Raw genomic sequence first — 21,186 nt, 5'->3', positions numbered from 1 at the left:
TATTTTTCCTATCCAGGTTAGAAAATGGATGGCTGCTTTTCGGATATACAAGCATAGGTGAAATATATAGCGTCCTCCCTAAGCGGAAGCATTACCTAGGAAAGCCTGTGAGGAAGACAAGGGTGCCAGCATAGCCTAAAAAAGGCAATTGGCTGGTCTGCGTATGTATTGTGCCATACTGCAAAAAATATATATAGTTTACATATTAAGCCCTAGGAGTGCACAGTAGTTGTCCGTAACCGACACATCCTAGTCATACATATTTGTACAGACAACTTCAAAGTTCGTTCCAGCCAAAAATTATACTTTGTTTATAAATGGAGCCAGAGCCAAGTAGACTGTCAGCCCCTATTCCCAACCTTGTTCTGTAGACCTTGGAGTTTTTGGTTGTTGCTGTTGACCTTTGTGTGTTCCAAAAGCTTCTACTGCATTTTCTATGATATAGAGTAAATACAAATTCCAGCAGGAAGAGTGGAAACTTCTCATAATGGGCACAGTGGGTCTGTAGACGAACCACTCCATACAGACATCTCATCTCACCCAAAGATTCCACAAGATTTAAGAAACTGTGTAATGATTTACCTCTTATCTGCCAAGACTGATACACTAGGTTTGAGTGAACATTTCAGGCTGAATTGTCTTGAAATGCCCCCCCATCCCTTTCCGAACACCTATGCTGGCTAAGACAGGCAATTTTCACAGGTTGAAGGAAAGAAATTGGCTTTATTTCCCCATCAGTACAGTCAGTGTTGATGGAGGAATCCATCCCGAGCCATCAGATGACCAGAATCACTGCAGGCAGCTATAGTCACTGGCAGTGATCGAACAGAGAAACAGACAAGCTGGTTGTACTGAAGTTGATCGATCGATTTCAGTACAACCATCCTGCTCCTAGATGGATCAAAATTTGGCCGGTTCCTGCTGAACCGGCCAAATTTCGATCCCTCTATAGTCGGCTTAAAAATGTATATACTTCCTATTTTTCAGCCTGCTCTAGTTACTTGATCTCTTGTGTCGGCCAGTGGCCGCTGCAGGGGTGAGATTACTCAACAATGACTGGAAATGACTGAGAGCGGGGGTATCACCCAATGGCTCCCATGGCCCATCCATTGCTGGTGCTCTTTCCTCTCCTCTGCAGCCACTGCTGACTGACACAATGTTAGCTGGATCATGTGACTGGACTAGAGCAGACTGAAAATGGGTAAGTATAAACCTCTTTTCTACACAGGTTAGTAATCATAGGTTTTAGGAGGGGTGAATGGACATTTTTAAGATTAGTTAGGTTTAGCCTGGAATTTTACATTAAGGGCATCTTGACACTGCCCTGCTGAGCTCTTACTAAAGCGCAACTAACCCACGGATTTCTTGCAGGAAAGCTGCTCTTTCCCATAGATTTCTATGAGGTCATGCGGTTTTTGTGTGGTTTCAGAAAGCGGAACAAAACTCCCGCATGTTGCATTTTTGGTGTGCTTTGTGAAACCATACTGCGTGATATCATAGAAGTCTATCAGAAAATGCAACGAACACACACAAAACATGCAGGGTACCTGTGCTGTGCCCAAAGTGCAGCGGCACCACACTGGGGCAGTGTAAAGCCTCCCTAATTGGTTGCTGTTGGCAACAAGCCAGCTTTCCGCTGACTCCAATATTTACACACATGCACCTTTCCCCAAATATGGTAATGTTGCATTGACTACGTGAATCTTTTCAAAACTACGTGAAGCTTTTCAAAAGTTTACCACTTTTAAATTAGTGGTTTAGAGTGTTAACAGACTTTGAACAAAGTAAACTGGAAGCTTCAGACCTGTTGCAGCTTTCTGCTGCAAAAAATGATTGCTGTGTGAATGTTAGAGAGTCCTTGTGGTCCAGACTTTGCACTGTGAGTTACAGGTCAGATAATTGTGTGTCGTATTATCCACTGCCACTCAGGATTATCCATCTGTTCCTGATGGCTTCATTTCTCTCTTGCTGATTGCCTGCCTGCTATCTTGAGAGCAGCAAAAAAGAGGAAAACTTCTGTATACAATAAAGTTGTTTCCTTGTACATTGTACTGTCACAAGATCACAATATCACCTACCTCTGCCTGCGTGTTTTGATAGGACTTCATCTCTGGCTAGATATGGAAGCTATTTATCCCAGTGCTTAGGGCTTTCTAAAAAAAAAAATACAGAAAACCAAAAGTATTGTAAAATGAAAAGTTGAAAATCATTAGCTCTACCCCTTTAGACATTTTCTTGTGCAGAAAAATATAGAATGTGGATGGCTAATAAGAAGCCTCCATAGGAGGATTAAGTATAAGCAGGAAATTCAATACTTTTTTAGAAAGCGGTAAGAATGATGTTACAATCTAAAGGAAAACTGAATGTTTTTTCATCAATAAATATTATTTTTGGAATGTTTATAAACTGACCCTATATATTACGGTGTTCTTAAAGACACACTGTCGTACTTCCCATGCAGGGCAAAGTGACGACATTTCCATAAAGGCCTCCCTGACTCACTTATGCTTACCTTTCTTGTGCTCTCTCCCAGCTTCCTGGTAGGCAGTGTCAAATACCCAGCACTTTTGGGTATAGAGAAGCAAGTTACTCCCCTAAGATGGTGGTGCCCAACTCTAGTAGTCAATTGCTAGGCCCAAGCACTGTCAGATGACTGGTGGAGTGATGTAACCATTCCACTGGACCACTGACAGCTGATTTCAGCTCTTCTGAGAAGGGACAAGTAGCTGCAAAGGAGCACATGTATGGGAGTATATGGGGGTCGGAGAATGCCTTTTGTCGACACTGTCACAATGCCCTGCATCGGCAAAGTGACAGTGTCTTTTTAGCTTATTTATTTTACAAAAACATATAATACAGTGAGCCTCTATTAGGCTTGGTTCACACTTCTGCGTGTGCTTGTGGGTTCAGGAATTGCAGCGATATCTGCAGCCACCCACAGTGAAAACACACTGCTCTGTGGAAACGCATGGGACCTCCACACATGTATAATCGCAGTGTGTACGGGAACCACATGGAAATTGGATGGTCAAAAAGGCTGTATGATTTCACTGTGGCTGCGTTTTTGAAAAGTGCATGTAAACCTTTTTCTTTTTTGCGGAAACGCAGGCTCAGCATCCCATTGATTTGAATAGGCTGCTGTGCCCGCAAAAATGCATATGTGTGAGCCTAATGTTGGGGTGGCCATACACACTACAATCTGATTGTACAATAACTGGGTAATCTTATTTACTTTTACCAAAACTGTAATACGGTAACAACCTTTACAGTCCAATCGATTTCTCTATCCTTTGAGTTCTCCAGTTTCCTCCCACTCTAAGTCTAGGTTCACATCTATGCAAGGTGCACTTTTCAGGCACGTTCTGTGGTCCATTTTGCGTTTTTGATGTGTTTTTACATGCAGTTTGCAATGTGTGTTGTGTTTTTTTATTTTTCCCTTTTAAAACACTGTATATAGCTGGACGCCGCGTCCTTAACCACCAATGGGTCAGCAGCTGTCAGCTGGGTTCCCAGCTGACAGCTGAACGTAAAAGGGAAAAAAAAGTATTAATGGCTATTAAAAATAAAAAAATAATAATTGGAAAAAGAAAACGTTGGTGCCCCCCCCCCAAATCTATTTTAGGCGTGGGGTCCCCCCCCCAAAATCCATACTAGACCCTTATCCAAGCATGCAGCTCAAGAAAGGGAGGGGATGAGCTAGTGCCCCCCCCCCCCAAACCATACCAAGTCTCATGCCCTCAACATGGGGGGGCGAAGCACCTTGTCCCAATGTTGGTGAAGACAAGGGCTTCTTCCCCCACAACCCTGGCCGGTGCTTAAGAGGGTCTGTGGGCAGGGGGCTTATCCAGATGTGTTTAATTGGAATCTGGAAACCCCCTTTATCTGATGATTCATCGGTTAAGGACAAGGCAACCTGCTTCCTAGCCCGCTCCTTAGCAACCAGCTACATACAGTGTTTATAAAGGAAAAAAAACAAACTGCAAAACGCATCACAAACACACTCTTGCATTTCTGGTGCGACTCCATTTTAGTCTATTACACGCAAAACGCAATCTGCTGCAGGGAAAAAAAGTCCTCGACCCTTTCTGAAAACACATTGGCTGAAAAACGCATGGATGTGTGGATTATTAAGAACCTGTAGAGAATGTTGGACTTTTTAATATTTAAACCAAGTAGGTTCTGGTCACTGTCTGTGGATAAACAATGAGCAGCCCTTGCTTCATGGAGAGCGCCCTACAGTATATACCCAGGGAGAGGGAAGGGGTGTGTCTCCTGACTCATTCAGTTGTGTGGCTGTTCACATCAAAGTATATATATATATATGAATATAGTGTGTTCTAAATAATACTTAAGTACACACAAAACATTTTACAGAGAGCCAGCTACCAGTCCAGGCATCTAGGTGGATCCTAACATTAAAATGTTCAGAGTCTGGACTGGCTGAGTGACGTCAGCCGACAGCAGGCTTTAGCCGGCTGTAGACTGAATACAGGTCACATGAGTGCAGAACGAAGTGCACTTCTGTGACCCACAGGAGAAGTAGGGCCACAAGAGCTTTGACCATACTTCTCCCTTAAATAGCTATCCTTTGTTCAGTCCATTGCAAATCACCACTGCCCAAACTAGACATTTGGGTTTTGGTATTGATTCGGGGGCATGCTAAGGGATACGAAGGTCTCATTCACACTTACAGTGCCTTGCGACTTTAAACCCCCTTAAACTTTGCGACCTTTTGCCACATTTCAGGCTTCAAACATAAAGATATAAAAACTGTAATTTTTTGTGAAGAATCAACAAGTGGGACACAATCATGAAGTGGAACGAAATTTATTCGATATTTCAAATAAAAAACTGAAAAATTGGGCGTGCAAAATTATTCAGCCCCTTTATTTTCAGTGCAGCAAACTCTCTCCAGAAGTTCAGTGAGGATCTCTGAATGATCCAATGTTGACCTAAATGACTAATGATGATAAATAGAATCCACCTGTGTGTAATCAAGTCTCCGTATAAATGCACCTACACTGTGATAGTCTCAGAGGTCCGTTTAAAGTGCAGAGAGCATCGTGAAGAACAAGGAACACACCAGGCAGGTCCGAGATACTGTTGTGGAGAAGTTTAAAGCCGGATTTGGATACAAAAAGATTTTCAAAGCTTTAAACATCCCAAAGAGCACTGTGCAAGCGATAATATTGAAATGGAAGGAGTATCAGACCACTGCAAATCTACGAAGGCCTGGCCGTCCCTCTAAACTTTCAGCTCATACAAGGAGAAGACTGATCAGAGATGCAGCCAAGAGGCCCATGATCACTCTGGATGAACTGCAGAGATCTACAGCTGAGGTGGGAGACTCTGTCCATAGGACAACAATCATCAGTCGTATACTGCACAAATCTGGCCTTTATGGAAGAGTGGCAAGAAGAAAGCCATTTCTTAAAGATATCCATAAAAAATGTTGTTTAAAGTTTGCCAAAAGCCACCTGGGGGAGACACCAAACGTGGAAGAAGGTGCTCTCGTCAGATGAAACCAAAATCGAACTTTTTGGCAACAATGCAAAACGTTATGTTTGGCGTAATAGCAACACAGCTCATCACCCTGAACACACCATCCCAACTGTCAAACATGGTGGTGGCAGCATCATGGTTTGGGCCTGCTTTTCTTCAGCAGGGACAGGGAAGATGGTTAAAATTGATGGGAAGATGGATGGAGCCAAATACAGGACCATTCTGGAAGAAAACCTGATGGAGTCTGCAAAAGACCTGAGACTGGGACGGAGATTTGTCTTCCAACAAGACAATGATCCAAAACATAAAGCAAAATCTACAATGGAATGGTTCACAAATAAACATATCCAGCTGTTTGAATGGCCAAGTCAAAGTCCAGACCTGAATCCAATCGAGAATCTGTGGAAAGAACTGAAAACTGCTGTTCACAAACGCTCTCCATCCAACCTCACTGAGCTCGAGCAGTTTTGCAACGAGAAATGGGCAAAAATTTCAGTCTCTCGATGTGCAAAACTGATAGAGACATACCCCAAGCGAATTACAGCTGTAATCGCAGCAAACAGTGGCGCTACAAAGTATTAACTTAAGGGGGCTGAATAATTTTGCACGCCCAATTTTTCAGTTTTTTATTTGTTAAAAAAGTTTGAAATATCCAATAAATTTCGTTCCACTTCATGACTGTGTCCCACTTGTTGTTGATTCTTAAAAAAAAAAAAAAAAAAGTTTTATATCTTTATGTTTGAAGCCTGAAATGTGGCAAAAGGTTGCAAAGTTCAAGGGGGCCGAATACTTTCGCAAGGCACTGTACATGCGTGATCCCTGCAGGGCCTTGTTTTTTCAGCTCATGGATGTACAGGTGTTCAGAGCATCCCCGTCCTGGCAGTCCCATTGCTGCCTATTTGGACGCAGGGGCTGCATGTCCCAATATGACATCTGTGTGGGTGCGTGTCCCCGAACTCACCCTGGGTGTGTTTTGGGGCTTTGCACTCAAACTCAAATGGATGTTATATTGGGATCAGTGGCTGTGTCCATACAGCCGCTGCTTCCCAAAAAACAGCAATAGGACTGCCAGAATGGGGATCCACGGAACACCTGTACATCAATGTGTGGGTAACTGCGGCACTGCATGGGGCACACATGTAATTGCCCCATGTGCACAAGACCTAATTATCTAAAGGCATGCTGAGGGAGTTTTTTTGGATGGCTTCTGCACAGCAATAACTGTACTGTAGATATTACAAATTAAGGTCAAGGTAGAGTGAGACTGGATGTTGGGTAGCATTGCCTAGGCTTCAGACCTGTGCTAAAGCTTTGGCCGATGGCCCTGACTTCTACCTGAACTTTATTACCTTGCAGCCAGGTGCACTGCAGTTTTTACAGTGCTGCCAGATGATTCTGTGCTGTGCGACCTCCCACTCATATTCATATTCAATATTTGTTGGGGAGCCTTCTATGAGCTAAAAGACCTTATATTCTCAAGGCCTGAGAACACTTGGTATTCCTGCTTTTAGTGGATGTCAGTGACAGTAAGCTGTCATTGCAGCCATGTGCAGAGGATGAATACCAGAGCCAAACCGTGAGTACATGGTGTCTCTTGAGTGTTTGTTTTAAAATGTTTAAATTTGGCTAAAGACTCATAAAACTATATTTTAGAATATTTGCTAAATATCTTTAAATCTTTTTGCAGTTGATTCTAAAGCAATTGATCAGAATGCTAAAATTCCACCTGAGACGCTGAAAGGGCTTAAAGAGCTTGGCCTTTTTGGCATGCAGATTCCTGAAGAATATGGTGAGTGTTAAGTGCTAAATATTGTCATTAAGCATTAAGATGGATTTATGTGGTTATAAAAACAATAAAGGTATTTTCAAATGCATCTTGTCCAAGTATCTAATTTGTCTTATCTGATGAATAGGAACACACAAACCTATAGTGAGGTTTTCTCACATTTGGCTGCAAAAATGGAAATACACTTTACCTCTAGTCTATGAGGTCACTTTTTATTTTTTTTATGCACATGTTAAATTCTTCTGTTTTTGCTAGAAATTACTTTAAATCCTCAAACAAGTATATATTTTCAGAGAGTAGAGAAACTGGAGAATAAAAAAGTGTCAGTTGCAATTTTTTGGATAGAGTGGGGAGGGATTTGGAACACATGTCAGTTTTTATTGCTGTCTGTGCACCGGTTAAATATACCCTCTCTTTTTGTCCTGTTTACCCTTATGTGAAATTTTGGGTTGTCCCCAGAAAAGTAATAGAGGGAACACTAGTTCTGATGACCGGAGGGGGTCCCCAAAGAATTCCCTTAATTTGCAGGGGTTTCCTCTCACTTCCTGTTTGGCTATGGTACAGGAAGTTGAGAGAAATCTCTACAATGGGAAATTGATGGCAAAAAAAAGTTTTACCTACAGTTCTACTTTATAACTGTGTGCAAAAAAAAAAAAAAACCTTGGTTCCCAAAATTCTCCACAGAAGACCGCTTTAGAAGCTTTTACAGGTTGTGAGTTTAGAATAAACCTTACATTATGGCCTTTAGAATTATTGCTCTCACTCTGACAGTAACAGCGACACCTGTGGCACACTTTGTTTATATACATGTACGTGTTGTGCGTTTGCATTTGGGCAATTGGTGTGTACGAAGGTGAAGGGGTGCTGTCAACGTTTTATATATTTTTATTTAACTTCATTGCTATCACAAGGGGGCTAACAAGCTGCTTAATGTAGGATAAAGGATGTTCTTCTCTTGATACTGCTTTGCAAATTAAAATAATGGTAATGCACAGAGAACACACATTTTCCTTGCATGCTAAATTTGTGTAAAGCATTACCTTTAAAACTTAAAAGCTGAACTCCATGCAAATGCAAAGTACACAGAGCAAATAAATATAAGTTTTACCTGCCAAAGTGATTTAAATTTCTGCATATCACAGCTCTCCCCTGCCACACAATTCTTTCTGGTAGGGAAGGAAACCGCTTTTCTCTTTCGTTCACTGACGGACACAGCTCCATGTCTTCTTAGATCCTTGGGTTTATGCTGCTCTCTCTTCAGGAGTAGGACTAGGCGGAAACAATTTTGGCTACGCCCCTGAGGCAGTCCCAGGGGGTATACCATCACTTCCTGCTATAGAACTTAATTTTTTTCTGCCTAGTCAGGAGTAAGGACCCGTCTTCCCTGATGGGATCTCTGTTCCTTGCATTTTGTTCCTTTTTAAATATATTTTTTTCTTTTCCTTTTTGTTGCTTTCTGTTCCTGTGTGAACTACTGTCAATTCTGTTCCTGTGTGAACCACAATCAACAGCCGGACTGGACGACGCACTGGATATCACAGATTCTTACGGCCTTCCTAGTCTGGCCTGCGAGCGCGACCGAGCTATTGGCTCCGTGCTAGATTGGCCGCGACATTTCCCCTCTGGACGAGGGCAGGCCAGCGAGTGAAACACCTCATGAGGTTCCATAGCCCTGGTCATGACAACGGTCATGACCAGAGTCGCAGCCTGCTTCTGGCTGCAGCACCCCTATTCCAAGATGGCACGATGGACTGCCGGGAGTGGTGTCCACTTAATTTCAAGGTGTGGTGAGTAGTGCCCCCCCTTTTTTCCCTGGTAAATGCTGGAGTGGACGCAGGCCCTTCATGAGGGTGGTAGCCCCCCCCCCCCGTGTCCTTCCTCCCCTCATGGTTCCCCCCCCCCCCCAGCGGGGGGGGGGGGAGGGGAACATCTTTACTATTCTCTAAAGCCTCTTCTAGTATTGGCGGTTGGACCATTGGAGGACCGAACACACAGCACCTGCACTTTCTCCTTTTTTGGCACTGAAGTTTACTTTTTTGCACTATAGTCACATATGAAAAAATATCGTTCTGCCCACCTTAGGATGCCAGCTACTTCCCGGGTGGCCAGGGCACTTCTTGTGCCCCCTTGATGATTGACATAAGCCACAGCCGGAGCATTGTCCGATTGTATCCTCACCGGGCATCCCAGCAGACGATCTGTCCACTGGGACAGACAAAGCCTGATTGCCCGAATCTCCAGGATGTTGATCGGCAGACTGGACTCCTCTCGAGTCCAAACACCTTGAGCCGAGTATACTCCCAAGACACCTCCCCACCCAAATAGGCTGACATCCATGGAAATCACTGTACAATACAGGGGAAAAAAAGAACTTCCCAAGGCGAAGCACCAGAGGGCAGAGCCACCATATCAGAGACCCTCTTGTACCCCGACTCAACAGGATCAGATTGAGCAATGACTGCAGATCCTTGTTCCATTTGGCAAGAATCTCTCTTTGCAGAGGTATGAAATGGAACTGAGCAAACTGAACCACCTCGAAGGTGCCGATCATCAGACCCGGCACTTGCATTCAAGTCCTGAGCAACGACCGACTGTTGGACAACAGGAGCCGAATCACATCCTGCAACTTCAGTAGTTTCGCCTATGGACGATACACACGGGCTGAGGAACCCCTTGAAGAAGGAATGCCACTACCGTGCGAATGGACTCCATCCGAAATTTCTGAACCCGCACAAAGTGGTTCAGAGCCTTGAGGTCCAAGATCGGGTGGACATTGCCTTCCTTCCTGGGAACGATAAACAGATTTGAATAAAAACCTTGAAAAACATTCCGACTCTGTAACCGGCACAATGACTCCTTGTGCTAACAGATCCTGCACTGCCCCGTAGAGTCCCTGCAGCCAATCGTGTGACAGGAGTAAGTTGGAAGTAAAGAACCTTGCTGTAAGCAAGGACCGAAACGCGATCATATCCCCGAACAGAATCAACTCGGAACAGATTCATACTCTGCTGGAGAAAGAAGACGACCCCGACGGGGACATGATTGGAGTAAAGACTGGCACTTGGGCAGACCCACTCAGTGAAATCATTTTCTCTTACGTCCTCCGACAGTCGCCGCCTCTTCATATTCGTCACATATGGGGGGTATTAGACTTTGCTCCGAAGGAGTAGCTAGGCAACAGAATATGTTAACATTAAAGCTTTTAACATATCCCACCCTCAAGGGGTGGTCCCCTCAGTCAATACCCTCCTACTTCCTGCAACCATATCTCAGTTTTAATGTCTAGCTTGTCAGTAGTGGCTGGCTCTCTCTGTGCTGGGGCTTTGTGCCCCAGACTCTTTCTTCTTTTTTGATTTTTGTTTGAGTTTTCTCTCTACCTTTACTTAGCTGTTCTTTTTGTCAGCATTAGTTAGTTCTTCGGACGAAGAGGATCATGCGGGCTGGGTCTCGGGCTGATCCCCCTGGTCGCAGGTCGTGGGTCAGTGGCTTCCCAGCCTGCCATCGAGCGTTCAGCCAGGTAACGCTCCTGGCACAGTGAACGACCCATCCCTGTTCGGTGCAGGGATGATTGGTGAGGTGGCTACCTCACTGGACGCTGTGCGGTTTCTTAACCCCCATTCTGTGCGTCTTGTATGCGACTCTCCCTGCCTCATGTGCAGCGGCTTGTTCGCCTGTGCGGGTCCCCCACGCCACTGTGAGGTAAGTGTATTTATGTGGGGACCTGTCTGTCTGGGGGGGTGTCAGTCTGGGACTGTGTAACCTGCCTCTATTCACACTGTTTGTCTCCCTATCTCTCGGCTGCATGCTGTGGGCTGCAAGGGGGGGGGGGGGGGGGAGCTGTGTGACACTGTGTGTGTCAGCCTTGTCAGTGTGAGAAGCTGTGTGCTGTGGGGCATGTTTTGTGGCATGTTTGGGCATTATACAGCGATCGCTGCGGCGATCTGACATGTTTTTTTATATGAAGACATGTGTGCATTACTGTACTGTGGAGCGGCGGTTTCGGCGCCAAACGGCGCCATTTTGCCTACACTCGCTCCGGCCGGATGTTCTACATGCATGGCGGCCATTTTCTTGTAGCCTCCCATAGGCTTTCATAGAGCGCCCTGGCAGCATCACTTCCTCTTCTCCAGGAACACCGATCGAGGCAGCAGCAGCGGCGGCGAGGGTCTCCTCAGGTTTTATCCTTCCTATCCATTGCCTGTATCAGTTTTATTGTCCCTGTGGGGGTCTCCTTGTGCTTGTGTTGTGGTGCGGTGGGCTGCGCTCGCCGCGCGTGTTAAAGGGGCAGTTAACCCTTTTATTATCCGGCATTTGTTGTAGGGGCAATGGATTCTCAGGAGGGCAAATTTCCTACCGCCTTGGTGGAAAGCCAGGGGACCGCTGTTTCCCCCCCAGGGGGGGATTTAGCCACTATTGTGGCTGGCCTTGCTGCTCAGGTGCAGATGCTGGTGGCTGCTCAATCTACTAAAAGACCCAGAATTGCTCTTTCCTCTGATTCTGAGGGTGAAGGTGATGGGGTTGTTATGGCGGGGGCCTCCCTATCGGGGTCCCGCTCCTCCCTGGATCTAGTGGGGTCCGAGGTGGAGGCTGAAGTTGAAGGGGTTGATAATTCTCCCCCTGGCTCGCCCGAAGAGCTTGCAATCATGGATGAATTGATTGCTTCCATAAAACAAACGCTGCGTTTGCAGGATGAAGTGTGTCCCCCCGCTGCCTTGGCGGCTTATGGGACGCAGAGAAAACGCAGGACGCCGCAGGTTTTTCCCTGCAATGATGATTTTCAGCGCGCTGTTAAGGAACAATGGCGCAATCTGCGCAAACCTTTTGCTGTACCTAGTAGGTTCAAGCTGCGTTATCCTTTCTCGCCTTCCACTGATGAAAGGTGGTGTGTGCCACCCCCAGTGGATCACGCAATTGCGGTTTTAAACAAATCCACTGCGATTCCTGCAGAGGATTCCCCGGTGTTCCGTGATGCCACGGATAGGAGATTGGAGTCTCTTGCCCGTCATACTTAATCTGTTACGGGTTCTATGCTTAAGGCTCTGTTTGCCTCTCTCATGGCGGCCCAGGCGGTCGCAAGTTGGACGCAGATGCTTCGGCGCGTCTTAGTGGCCGATTCGGCCTCGCCGGCGACCCTGGATATGGTGGATCAAATCCACCAGGCCAGGGTGTCATGTATCTGTGTGATGCGGACTTGGACTTAGTCCCGTTGGCTGCACGTGTACACAGCGTGGCGGTGTTGTCTCGCCGCCTGGTTTGGTTGAAATGTTGGTCAGTGGACCAGTCTTCACGTAAGACCTTAGCCAATCTGCCTTATGATGGGTCTCGCCTTTTTGGGGGAGTCCTTGGATGTGTTGATTAAGGGGATCACCGGAGGTAAGAGCACTCTCTTGCCCCATTTCCCCAAGGCTAAGGGGGCTTCTGGGAAGAAGCATGCTAATTTTCGGCCCCCTCAGGGGTCCTTTCGTGCCTTTCGGTCGCACTACAAGGGCAAACCGTTCAAAGGTCAGGGCTCTCAGAAGAAGCCCTGGTCTGGTAAACAGAAATCCGGTCAATCCGGATCCGCAGCCCATAACAGTGCAGCCTGAAGGGGCGCCCTCACCCAGTTTTGGGGTGGGGGGACGCTTGCTCGGTTTTCTTCAGCCCTGGTTGGCCCGCGTGCGGGACAGATGGGTTCAGGAGATCGTTCGATCTGGTTACAAGATCGAGTTTCTCTCTCGGCCGGAGAGCAGATTTTTTCCCTCAAATCTTCAACTGTCTCCAGAGCGTTTACGGGACCTACACCTGGCGGTGCGGGACCTGAGGGCTCAGGGAGTGGAAGTTCCGGTGCCTCATCGGGACAGATTTCGGGGGTTTTATTCCAATCTGTTCACCGTGCCCAGAAAGGAGGGCAAGGTTCGTCCAATTCTGGACTTGAAGGCTCTGAACCGCTCTGTGCGGGTTCGCAAGTTCCGCATGGAATCCCTGCGGTCGGTGGTGGCTGCCCTGGTTCCGGGGGAATTCATGGCCTCCATCGATTTGAAGGATGCGTATCTTCACATCCCCATTTTCGAGGGTCACCAGAGGTACCTTCGATTTGCCATTGCGGAGGATCACTACCAGTTCGTGGCGTTGCCTTTTGGTCTCGCCTCGGCTCCGCGGGTCTTCACCAAGGTGCTTGCACCGGTTCTGGCGTTATTGAGGGCCCAGGGCATTTCTGTCCTGGGTTATCTGGACGACATTCTGGTTCGGTCTGCGACCAGCCAGGGTCTGGAGAAGGACCTGTCTGTCACGATGCAAACTCTGCAGGAGTTTGGTTGGACGATAAATTTTCCAAAAGTCGACACTGAGTCCGTCGGTTCGTCTTCCCTACCTGGGAATGATTCTGGACTCGGTGCAGGCGAAGGTCTTCCTGCCGGAAGACAAACTCAGAACTCTTCAGGAGGAAGTCAGGTCCCTCAGGGACGTTCCGCACTCGTCTCTGCGGACGTGCATGAGATGTCTGGGATTGATGGTCTCGGCCTTCGAGGCGATTCCCTTCGCCCAGTTTCACACGCGGGGTCTCCAAGTGGAGATCCTGTCCATATGGGACGGGCGACCTCAATCCCTGGATCTTCAAATCTCGTTGAGTCATCGCACCAGAAGAGACCTTCTGTGGTGGCTCCAGTCCCCGATGGTGTCCGGGGGCAAGTCGTTTCGTCCTATCTCGTGGACGGTGATCACCACGGATGCCAGCCTGTCGGGCTGGGGTGGTGTTCTGGGCGTTCTGTCCGCCCAGGGAACTTGGTCGGGGAGGGAGTCTTCCCTTCCGATCAACATTCTGGAATTGCGTGCGATAAGTCTCTGTCTTCATCGCTGGACGGACCGGCTGCAGGGCTGCCCGGTTCGGGTGCAGACGGACAATGCCACGGCGGTGGCCTACATCAACCACCAAGGGGGCACCAGGAGTGCCCGAGCGGCTCGAGAAGTGGCCGACATTCTGTCTTGGGCCGAGACTCATGTCCCGGCGATAACGGCGGTTCACATTCCGGGGGTGGAGAACTGGCAGGCGGACTATCTGAGTCGCCAGACCCTGGATCAGGGGGAATGGTCTCTCCACCCGACTGTCTTCCAGATGTTGTGCGCGAAGTGGGGTCTTCCAGATGTGGACCTGTTCGCGTCTCGTCTCAACTACAAGGTGAGAAGGTTCGTGGCAAGGACGCGCGACCCTCGGGCAGACGCGTCGGACGCGTTAGTGGCCCCGTGGCATCAGTACAGGCTGATGTACGCGTTTCCACCGATTCAGTTGCTGTCCAGGTTCCTTCGCAGGTTACACTCGGAACGCAACACGGTGATTCTTGTGGCACCGGACTGGCCTCGCCGGTCCTGGTACGCAGACCTCGTGAATCTGGCGGTCGACGCCCCGTGGCGTCTGCCTCTTCGAGACGATCTCCTGTCTCAAGGACCGATATACCATTACCATCCTGCTTTACAGTCTCTGGCTTTGACGGCCTGGCTGTTGAGACCGAGGTCCTGAAGGAGAGCGGTCTCTCCCCAGAGGTCGTTCATACTTTGATCAACGCGAGGAAGTCTTCCTCGGGGAAGGTTTATTACCGTACTTGGAAGGCCTATTTTGCCTGGTGTGAATCCAGGGGGTTTTCACCCCGCACGTACTCGGTTTCCCGAGTGCTGTCCTTCCTTCAAACGGGTGTCGATCAGCGCTTGGCGCTGGCTACGATTAAGGGTCAGGTGTCTGCGCTGGCCGTTCTGTTTCAACGTCCCTTGGCTTCCAACTCCTTGGTTGGCACTTTTGTTCAGGGTGTGCGGCATCTGGTTCCTCCTAGGAGGGATCCTTTGCCCCCTTGGGACTTGAATCTCGTCCTGTCTGTGTTGCAACGTGCTCCTTTTGAACAGATCAGGGAGATCTCGTTGTCTATGTTGTCCAAAAAGGTCGCCTTTTTGGTGGCGATCACTTCGGCTCGCAGAGTGTCGGAGCTGGCAGCTTTGTCCTGCCAGTCTCCGTATCTGGTTGTTCATTTGGATAAGGTGGTCTTGCGACCTAATCCTTCTTTTCTCCCGAAACGCGTTTCGGAATTCCATCTTAATGAGGATATTGTCTTGCCTTCGCTGTGCGCGAAGCCAAAACATCCAAAGGAGGTGAGATTACACTCTCTGGATGTTGTTCGGGCGATAAGGGTTTACCTTAAATCGACTGAGTCTTTTCGAAAGACGGATTCCTTGTTTGTTCTTCCAGAGGGTCCTCGGAAGGGCATGCCGGCGTCGGCCTCTACCATCGCTAAATGGATCAGGCAGACCATTGAACAGGCCTATGCCTTGCAGGGGAAGGTTCCCCCTGTGCCTGTGAAGGCGCACTCTACTAGATCTCTGAGTACATCTTGGGCCTGTCGTCATGGGGCTTCGGTAACCCAGGTGTGTAAGGCGGCGACTTGGTCGACCGTGCACACTTTCACAAAATTCTACAAAGTAGATGTTCAGGCATCGGCGGATGCTTCCTTTGGCCGCAAGGTTCTTAGTGCGGCAATTCCCTAGGGTCCCTTGTTGGGGACCTCTGGCTGTTGGGATGAGTTTTTTTTTTATCCCATGGTTATTTGTCTTTTCCTGGGTTGTTGCTCCTGTTGAGCACTTGTTTTTTTCCTGTTGCCCAGCTGGTTTCCTTCCTTTTGGTAAGGTTCCTTTCTTTGATGCGGAGACTGCGTTGCCTTTTCGGCGCGGATGCGTTTCCCACCCCTCATGTTTGCACTGCTTTGGGACGTCCCCATATGTGACGAATATGAAGAGGCGGCGACTGTCGGAGGACGTAAGAGAAAACGGAATTTTTGTAAAATCTTACCTGTAAAATTCCTTTCTCTGAGTCCTCCGACAGTCGCCGCCCCCGCCCCTCTTTTGGGGTTTGGTTGTATACTCTACTGCTATTCCACTAAAACTGAGATATGGTTGCAGGAAGTAGGAGGGTATTGACTGAGGGGACCACCCCTTGAGGGTGGGATATGTTAAAAGCTTTAATGTTAACATATTCTGTTGCCTAGCTACTCCTTCGGAGCAAAGTCTAATACCCCCCATATGTGACGAATATGAAGAGGCGGCGACTGTCGGAGGACTCGGAGAAAGGAATTTTACAGGTAAGATTTTACAAAAATTCAGTTTTTTTTACTGGAGAAATTATGTAACCATTTGGGTTGCACTTGGGAGATGGGGGATATATTGAAGGACAAATTTTACTAAAGGTGTAGTCGTCCTTTACAGGAACTTACCTCATGGGAAATGTATGGGGTTGACATTACTGGCCCTCTTTTTGCTAGTATGCTAGTTGCCTGGCTTCAGGTCACGTAGACAAAGATCCCCATGATTAGGCTCCGGGGGGTGGAGTGAAACGCATTGGAGGCATGGCCTTGTTGGAGTCCAGGCTGCGGTCTCCACTCTCATGCTGACCATAGGACCACACTGATGTGGTCACCACCTTTTTTATTTGAGACAAAGAAAGAAAGACTGCCAGCAGAATTGTTGGGGATACAAAGAAAAACCCACAGGGGTTTTTTTTTGGGGAAAAAGTGTCTGTTCTGGGAAAAAGATGGTGTGATTGTTTCATTGAGCACAATAAGATGATACTTGAACAAAAAAAGCTGCATGGTTGAGTTGCCACAGAGAAGCCTTTACTATGACGATGCCACAAAAAAGCGCGGTGGCAATATACCCCACAACACCTTGACATGCCTCACAGCTTCTGGCACAGTGTAATCTGGAGTGACAAGACATTGAAAGAGCTTTATGGTCACAACCACAGGCACTATGTTTGGAGAGGGGTCAACAGCGAGAAGAATACCATCCCCATTGTGAAGCATGGTGGTAGCTCACTGATGTTTTGGGGAGTATGAGCTCTAAAGGCATGGGGACTCTTAAAAATTGCTGGCAAAATGAATGCAGCATGTTATCAGAAAATACTGGCAGGCAATTTGCATTCTTCTGCATGGAAGGTGTGCATGGGACGCTCTTGGACTTTGCGGCATGATCGTGATTCCATGCACAAGGCCAAGTTGACCCTCCAGTGGTTACAACAGAAAAAGGTGAAGGTTCTGGAGTGACCATCACTGTCTCTTGACCTTAATATCGAGCCACTCCAGGGGGATCCCAAATGTGCGAATCATGTAAGACGGCCAAAGACCTTGCATGACCTGGAGGCATTTTGCCAAGACAAATGGGCAGCTATACCATCTGCTAGAATTTGGGGCCTCTTTAGACAACTATTACAAAAGACACTGTCATTGAGGTTAAAAGGGGGCAATACACAGTATGAAGACCTAAGGGTATGCAGACTTTTAAACAGGTCAATTTCATTTGTTTGCTTGTTGCCATGTTTTGTTTTATGATTTTACCATTCTGTTATGACCTACAGTTTTAATGTGAATAATATAAATAATAAAATAAATGTGTTTTGCCTACTCACTCATGTTTTCTTGAAAAATGGTACTGTATATTACCAATTCTCCAAAGGTATGCAAACTTTAGAGCACGACTGTACGTACTAACTATACAGTGGTGATTGAAAGTTTGGGCACCCCAGGTAAAAATTTGTATTAATGTGCATAAAGAAGCCAAAGAAAGATGGAAAAATCTCCAAAAGGCATCAAATTACAGATTCGATTCTTATAATATGTCAACAAAAGTTAGATTTTATTTCCATCATTTACACTTTCAAAATAACAGAAAACAAAAAAATGGCGTCTGCAAAAGTTTGGGCATCCTGCAGAGTTAATATCTTGTACTGCCCCCTTTGGCAAGTGTCACAGCAAACCTTTAGTTTACGCCTCTTGATGTAATCCCCCGTGGATTTCGAGGTGTGTTTAGGATCATTATCCATTTGTAGAAGCCATCCTCTCTTTAACTTCAGCTTTTTCACAGATGGCATCAAGTTACCATCCACAATTTGCTGAAATTTTATTGAATCCGTTTTTCCTTCTACTCGTGAGATGTTCCCTGTGCCACTGGCTGCAATACAACCCCAAAGCATGATTGATCCACCCCCATGTTTAACAGTTGGACAGAGGTTCTTCTCATTAAATTCTGTGCCCCTTCTTCTCCAAACGTACCTTTGCTCATTCCGGCCAACAAGTTAAATTTTAACCTCATCGGTCCACAGAACTTGTTTCCAAAATGCATCAGGCTTGTATATATGTTCATTTGCAAAGTTCAAACGCTGATTTTTGTGGTGAGGATGTAGAAGAGGTTTTCTTCTGATGACTCTTCCATGAAGACCAATTTTTGTACAAGTATCTCTTTATAGTGGAATAGTGTACCACAACTCCAGTGTCTGCCAGATCTTTCTGGAGGGATCGTGCAGTCAAACGTGGGTTTTGAATTGTTTTTCTCACAATCCTGCGAGCTGTTCTGTCTGATATTTTTCTTAGTCTTCCAGATCTTGTTTTAACTTCCACTGTTCCTGATGACTGCCATTTCTAATTACATTCTGAACAGAGGATATTGACATCTGAAAACGCTTTGATATCTTCTTATAGCCTTCTCCAGCTTTGTGAGCGTCAACTATTTTCAGTTTCAGTTTTCTAGACAACTGCTTAGAAGATCCCATGGTGCTGATTGTTGGGGCAAGGTCAGATGACTCTGGGCATTTAAAACCTTTGAGATTGACATCACCTGGTCTTCCCAGACAATGATTGAGAACAATCCATGACACTGGCAGGTCTCAGCCTTGCAAAGGGGGCAGTGCATGCTATAAATTCTGCAGGGTTCCCAAACGTTTGCAGACACCATTTGTTTGTTTTCTGTAATTTTGAAAGTGTCAATGATGGAAATAAAATCTAACTTTTGTTGACATATTATAAGAATGTCTAATCTGTAATTTGATGCCTTTTGGAGATTTTTCCATCTTTCCTTGGCTTCTTTATGCACATTATTACAAATTTTTACCTGGAGTGCCCAAACTTTCGATCACCACTGTAGTCCCAAATGGCAAATTACGCCCATAAAATACACCTGCATGATGCTAGAAGGATCAAAATGTCTCCAACTCTTTGAATTTTTCCAAAGCTAGTATACCTTTCAACAAAAATGAATGGGGGAACTATAAAAGATATTACAAATCAGCAACATGTCCATCCCTAAAATAAAACCACATTATCGTTGAACAGTTACATACTCTTATCAACATCCATGCCTTTAAGATGAAGTCAGGTATATAGGTGCCTCAAATGATAATATAGATGGAATTAAGCAATTCCCCACAGAAAAATGTGCACCAAATATCAAAATTCAGCATCCTAATTTGCCCCCTAGGAGCACCACAAACAGGTTGTTAATTACTGGTTGCACCCCATTAATGACCCACGATGCAGAGTATGTCACATAGTGGCACCTTGCAGGGGGTGCTGACTTGTTCCCCTCTTCACATGGCAGCTCAATGAACCAGGTCCAAATTGCCTCCTTTATATGTCCCCAACTGCCGGGGACGCCACAGCCGCACTCAGAAATGCAGTCAATGACGTTATAATCCAGCACAGACACCACTCACTGCGCACATGCAGTAGGCTTATCGCTCGGCCATGCTCAAACACTGGAAGGTCCACATGTGTAAAGATCAGAAAGATTCCGGTAAAGATCAGAAAGATTCCAGCCTGAGAGTAGTGCCCAAGTGCCTACCCCAAAGGGGAGGAAACCGCCCCAAAACTCCCCCCAGTGTAACCCCGCGGTATTGCAAGGCAGATAATACATTCCACATAAACCAAATCATACATAGAAGCAAATTAATTATAAAAATAAATCTAGCAAACCTGAAAGACTATGGGAAAAATAAAGATACATACCAGTAGACTGCCAAATAGAAAATGTAGGTCATTATTACCACAAAAAGCTATTATTAAAGGTGAAGTCCACCCTAACATTTAAATCTCAATCTGCAGGCATTCATGATCTGAGACTAACCTATCTAGCCCTGTAAAGAAGAAACTGCTATACATAACTTTTTAACCATTTTACCACTAGAGCATTTTGCTGTCTTACGTCTGGGCCACTTTTTGCGATTCGGCGCTGTGCGACTTTAACTGACAATTGCGCAGTCGTGCGACGCTGTACCCAAACGAAATTGATGTCCTTTTTTTCCCACAAACAGAGCTTTCTTTTGGTGGTATTTGATCACCTGTGCGATTTTTACTTTTTGCGCTATAAACAAAAAAAGAGCGTTTTATTTTGAAAAAATAACGATATTTTTAACATTTTTTTATATGAAATTCCCCCCAAAAAAGATGTAAAAAACAATTTTTTTTAAAATTTTTGGCCAATTTGTTTTCTGCTACCCATGTTTGGTAAAAAATATCGCAATAAGCGTATTTTGATTGGTTTGCGCAAAAGTTATTGCGTTTACTAACAAAGGGAAAGATTTATGTCATTTTTGGTGTTTTTTTTTTTAACGAGTAATGGCGGCGATCTGCGATTTTTTTGCGGGACTGCGACATTGGGGCGGACAGATCGGACCCTTGACTGACATTTTTGACACTTTTGGGGGTACCAGTGACATTACTGCAGTAATCAGTGCTATAAATATGCACTGTTACTGTAAAAATGACACTGGCAGGGAAGGGGTTAATTTTATTGGAGAGGGAGGGGTTAATGTATGCCTGGTGCTTACTGACGTGTGGGGGGGGAGGTGACTGTGTGAGACAGGGACAGATCGGATGTCCAGCTATGCTGAACACTCTGATCTGTCACTCCCTGTCACTGAGGAGATCCGCCCGCTTGTGTTTACACAGGCGGGCGGATCTCCACACTAGATCCCCGACGATCGGGGCAGAGCAGCGGCGATCGCCGCTGCTCCTCCCCTGGCCCGACTCCCGCTGTGAATGAAAACAGCGGGAGCGCGCCTCCGGTGGCGCGCGAGCGCCGCCTACAGGGGAGGAGTCTGGCGACGTAGGTCTACG

At 46.4% G+C, this 21,186-nt stretch overlaps 1 protein-coding gene across 1 annotated transcript in view; it reads left to right on the top strand.

The window, feature by feature from the left end:
• ACAD9 (acyl-CoA dehydrogenase family member 9) overlaps positions 1-21,186 on the top strand; it is a 195,686-nt gene that overhangs the window by 38,134 nt on the left and 136,366 nt on the right. Inside the window, exon 3 of the mRNA XM_082266167.1 lies at positions 7,190-7,291. Coding sequence (XP_082122293.1) covers positions 7,190-7,291 — 102 coding nt within the window. The remainder of the gene's footprint in view (positions 1-7,189; positions 7,292-21,186) is intronic.

This window comes from Pelophylax lessonae, assembly GCF_965119305.1.
Source record: "Pelophylax lessonae genome assembly, chromosome: 8".
Classification (NCBI taxonomy): domain Eukaryota; kingdom Metazoa; phylum Chordata; class Amphibia; order Anura; family Ranidae; genus Pelophylax; species Pelophylax lessonae.
Note: the sequence above shows the minus strand (reverse complement) of the source record. Positions and strands in the feature narration are given on the sequence as shown.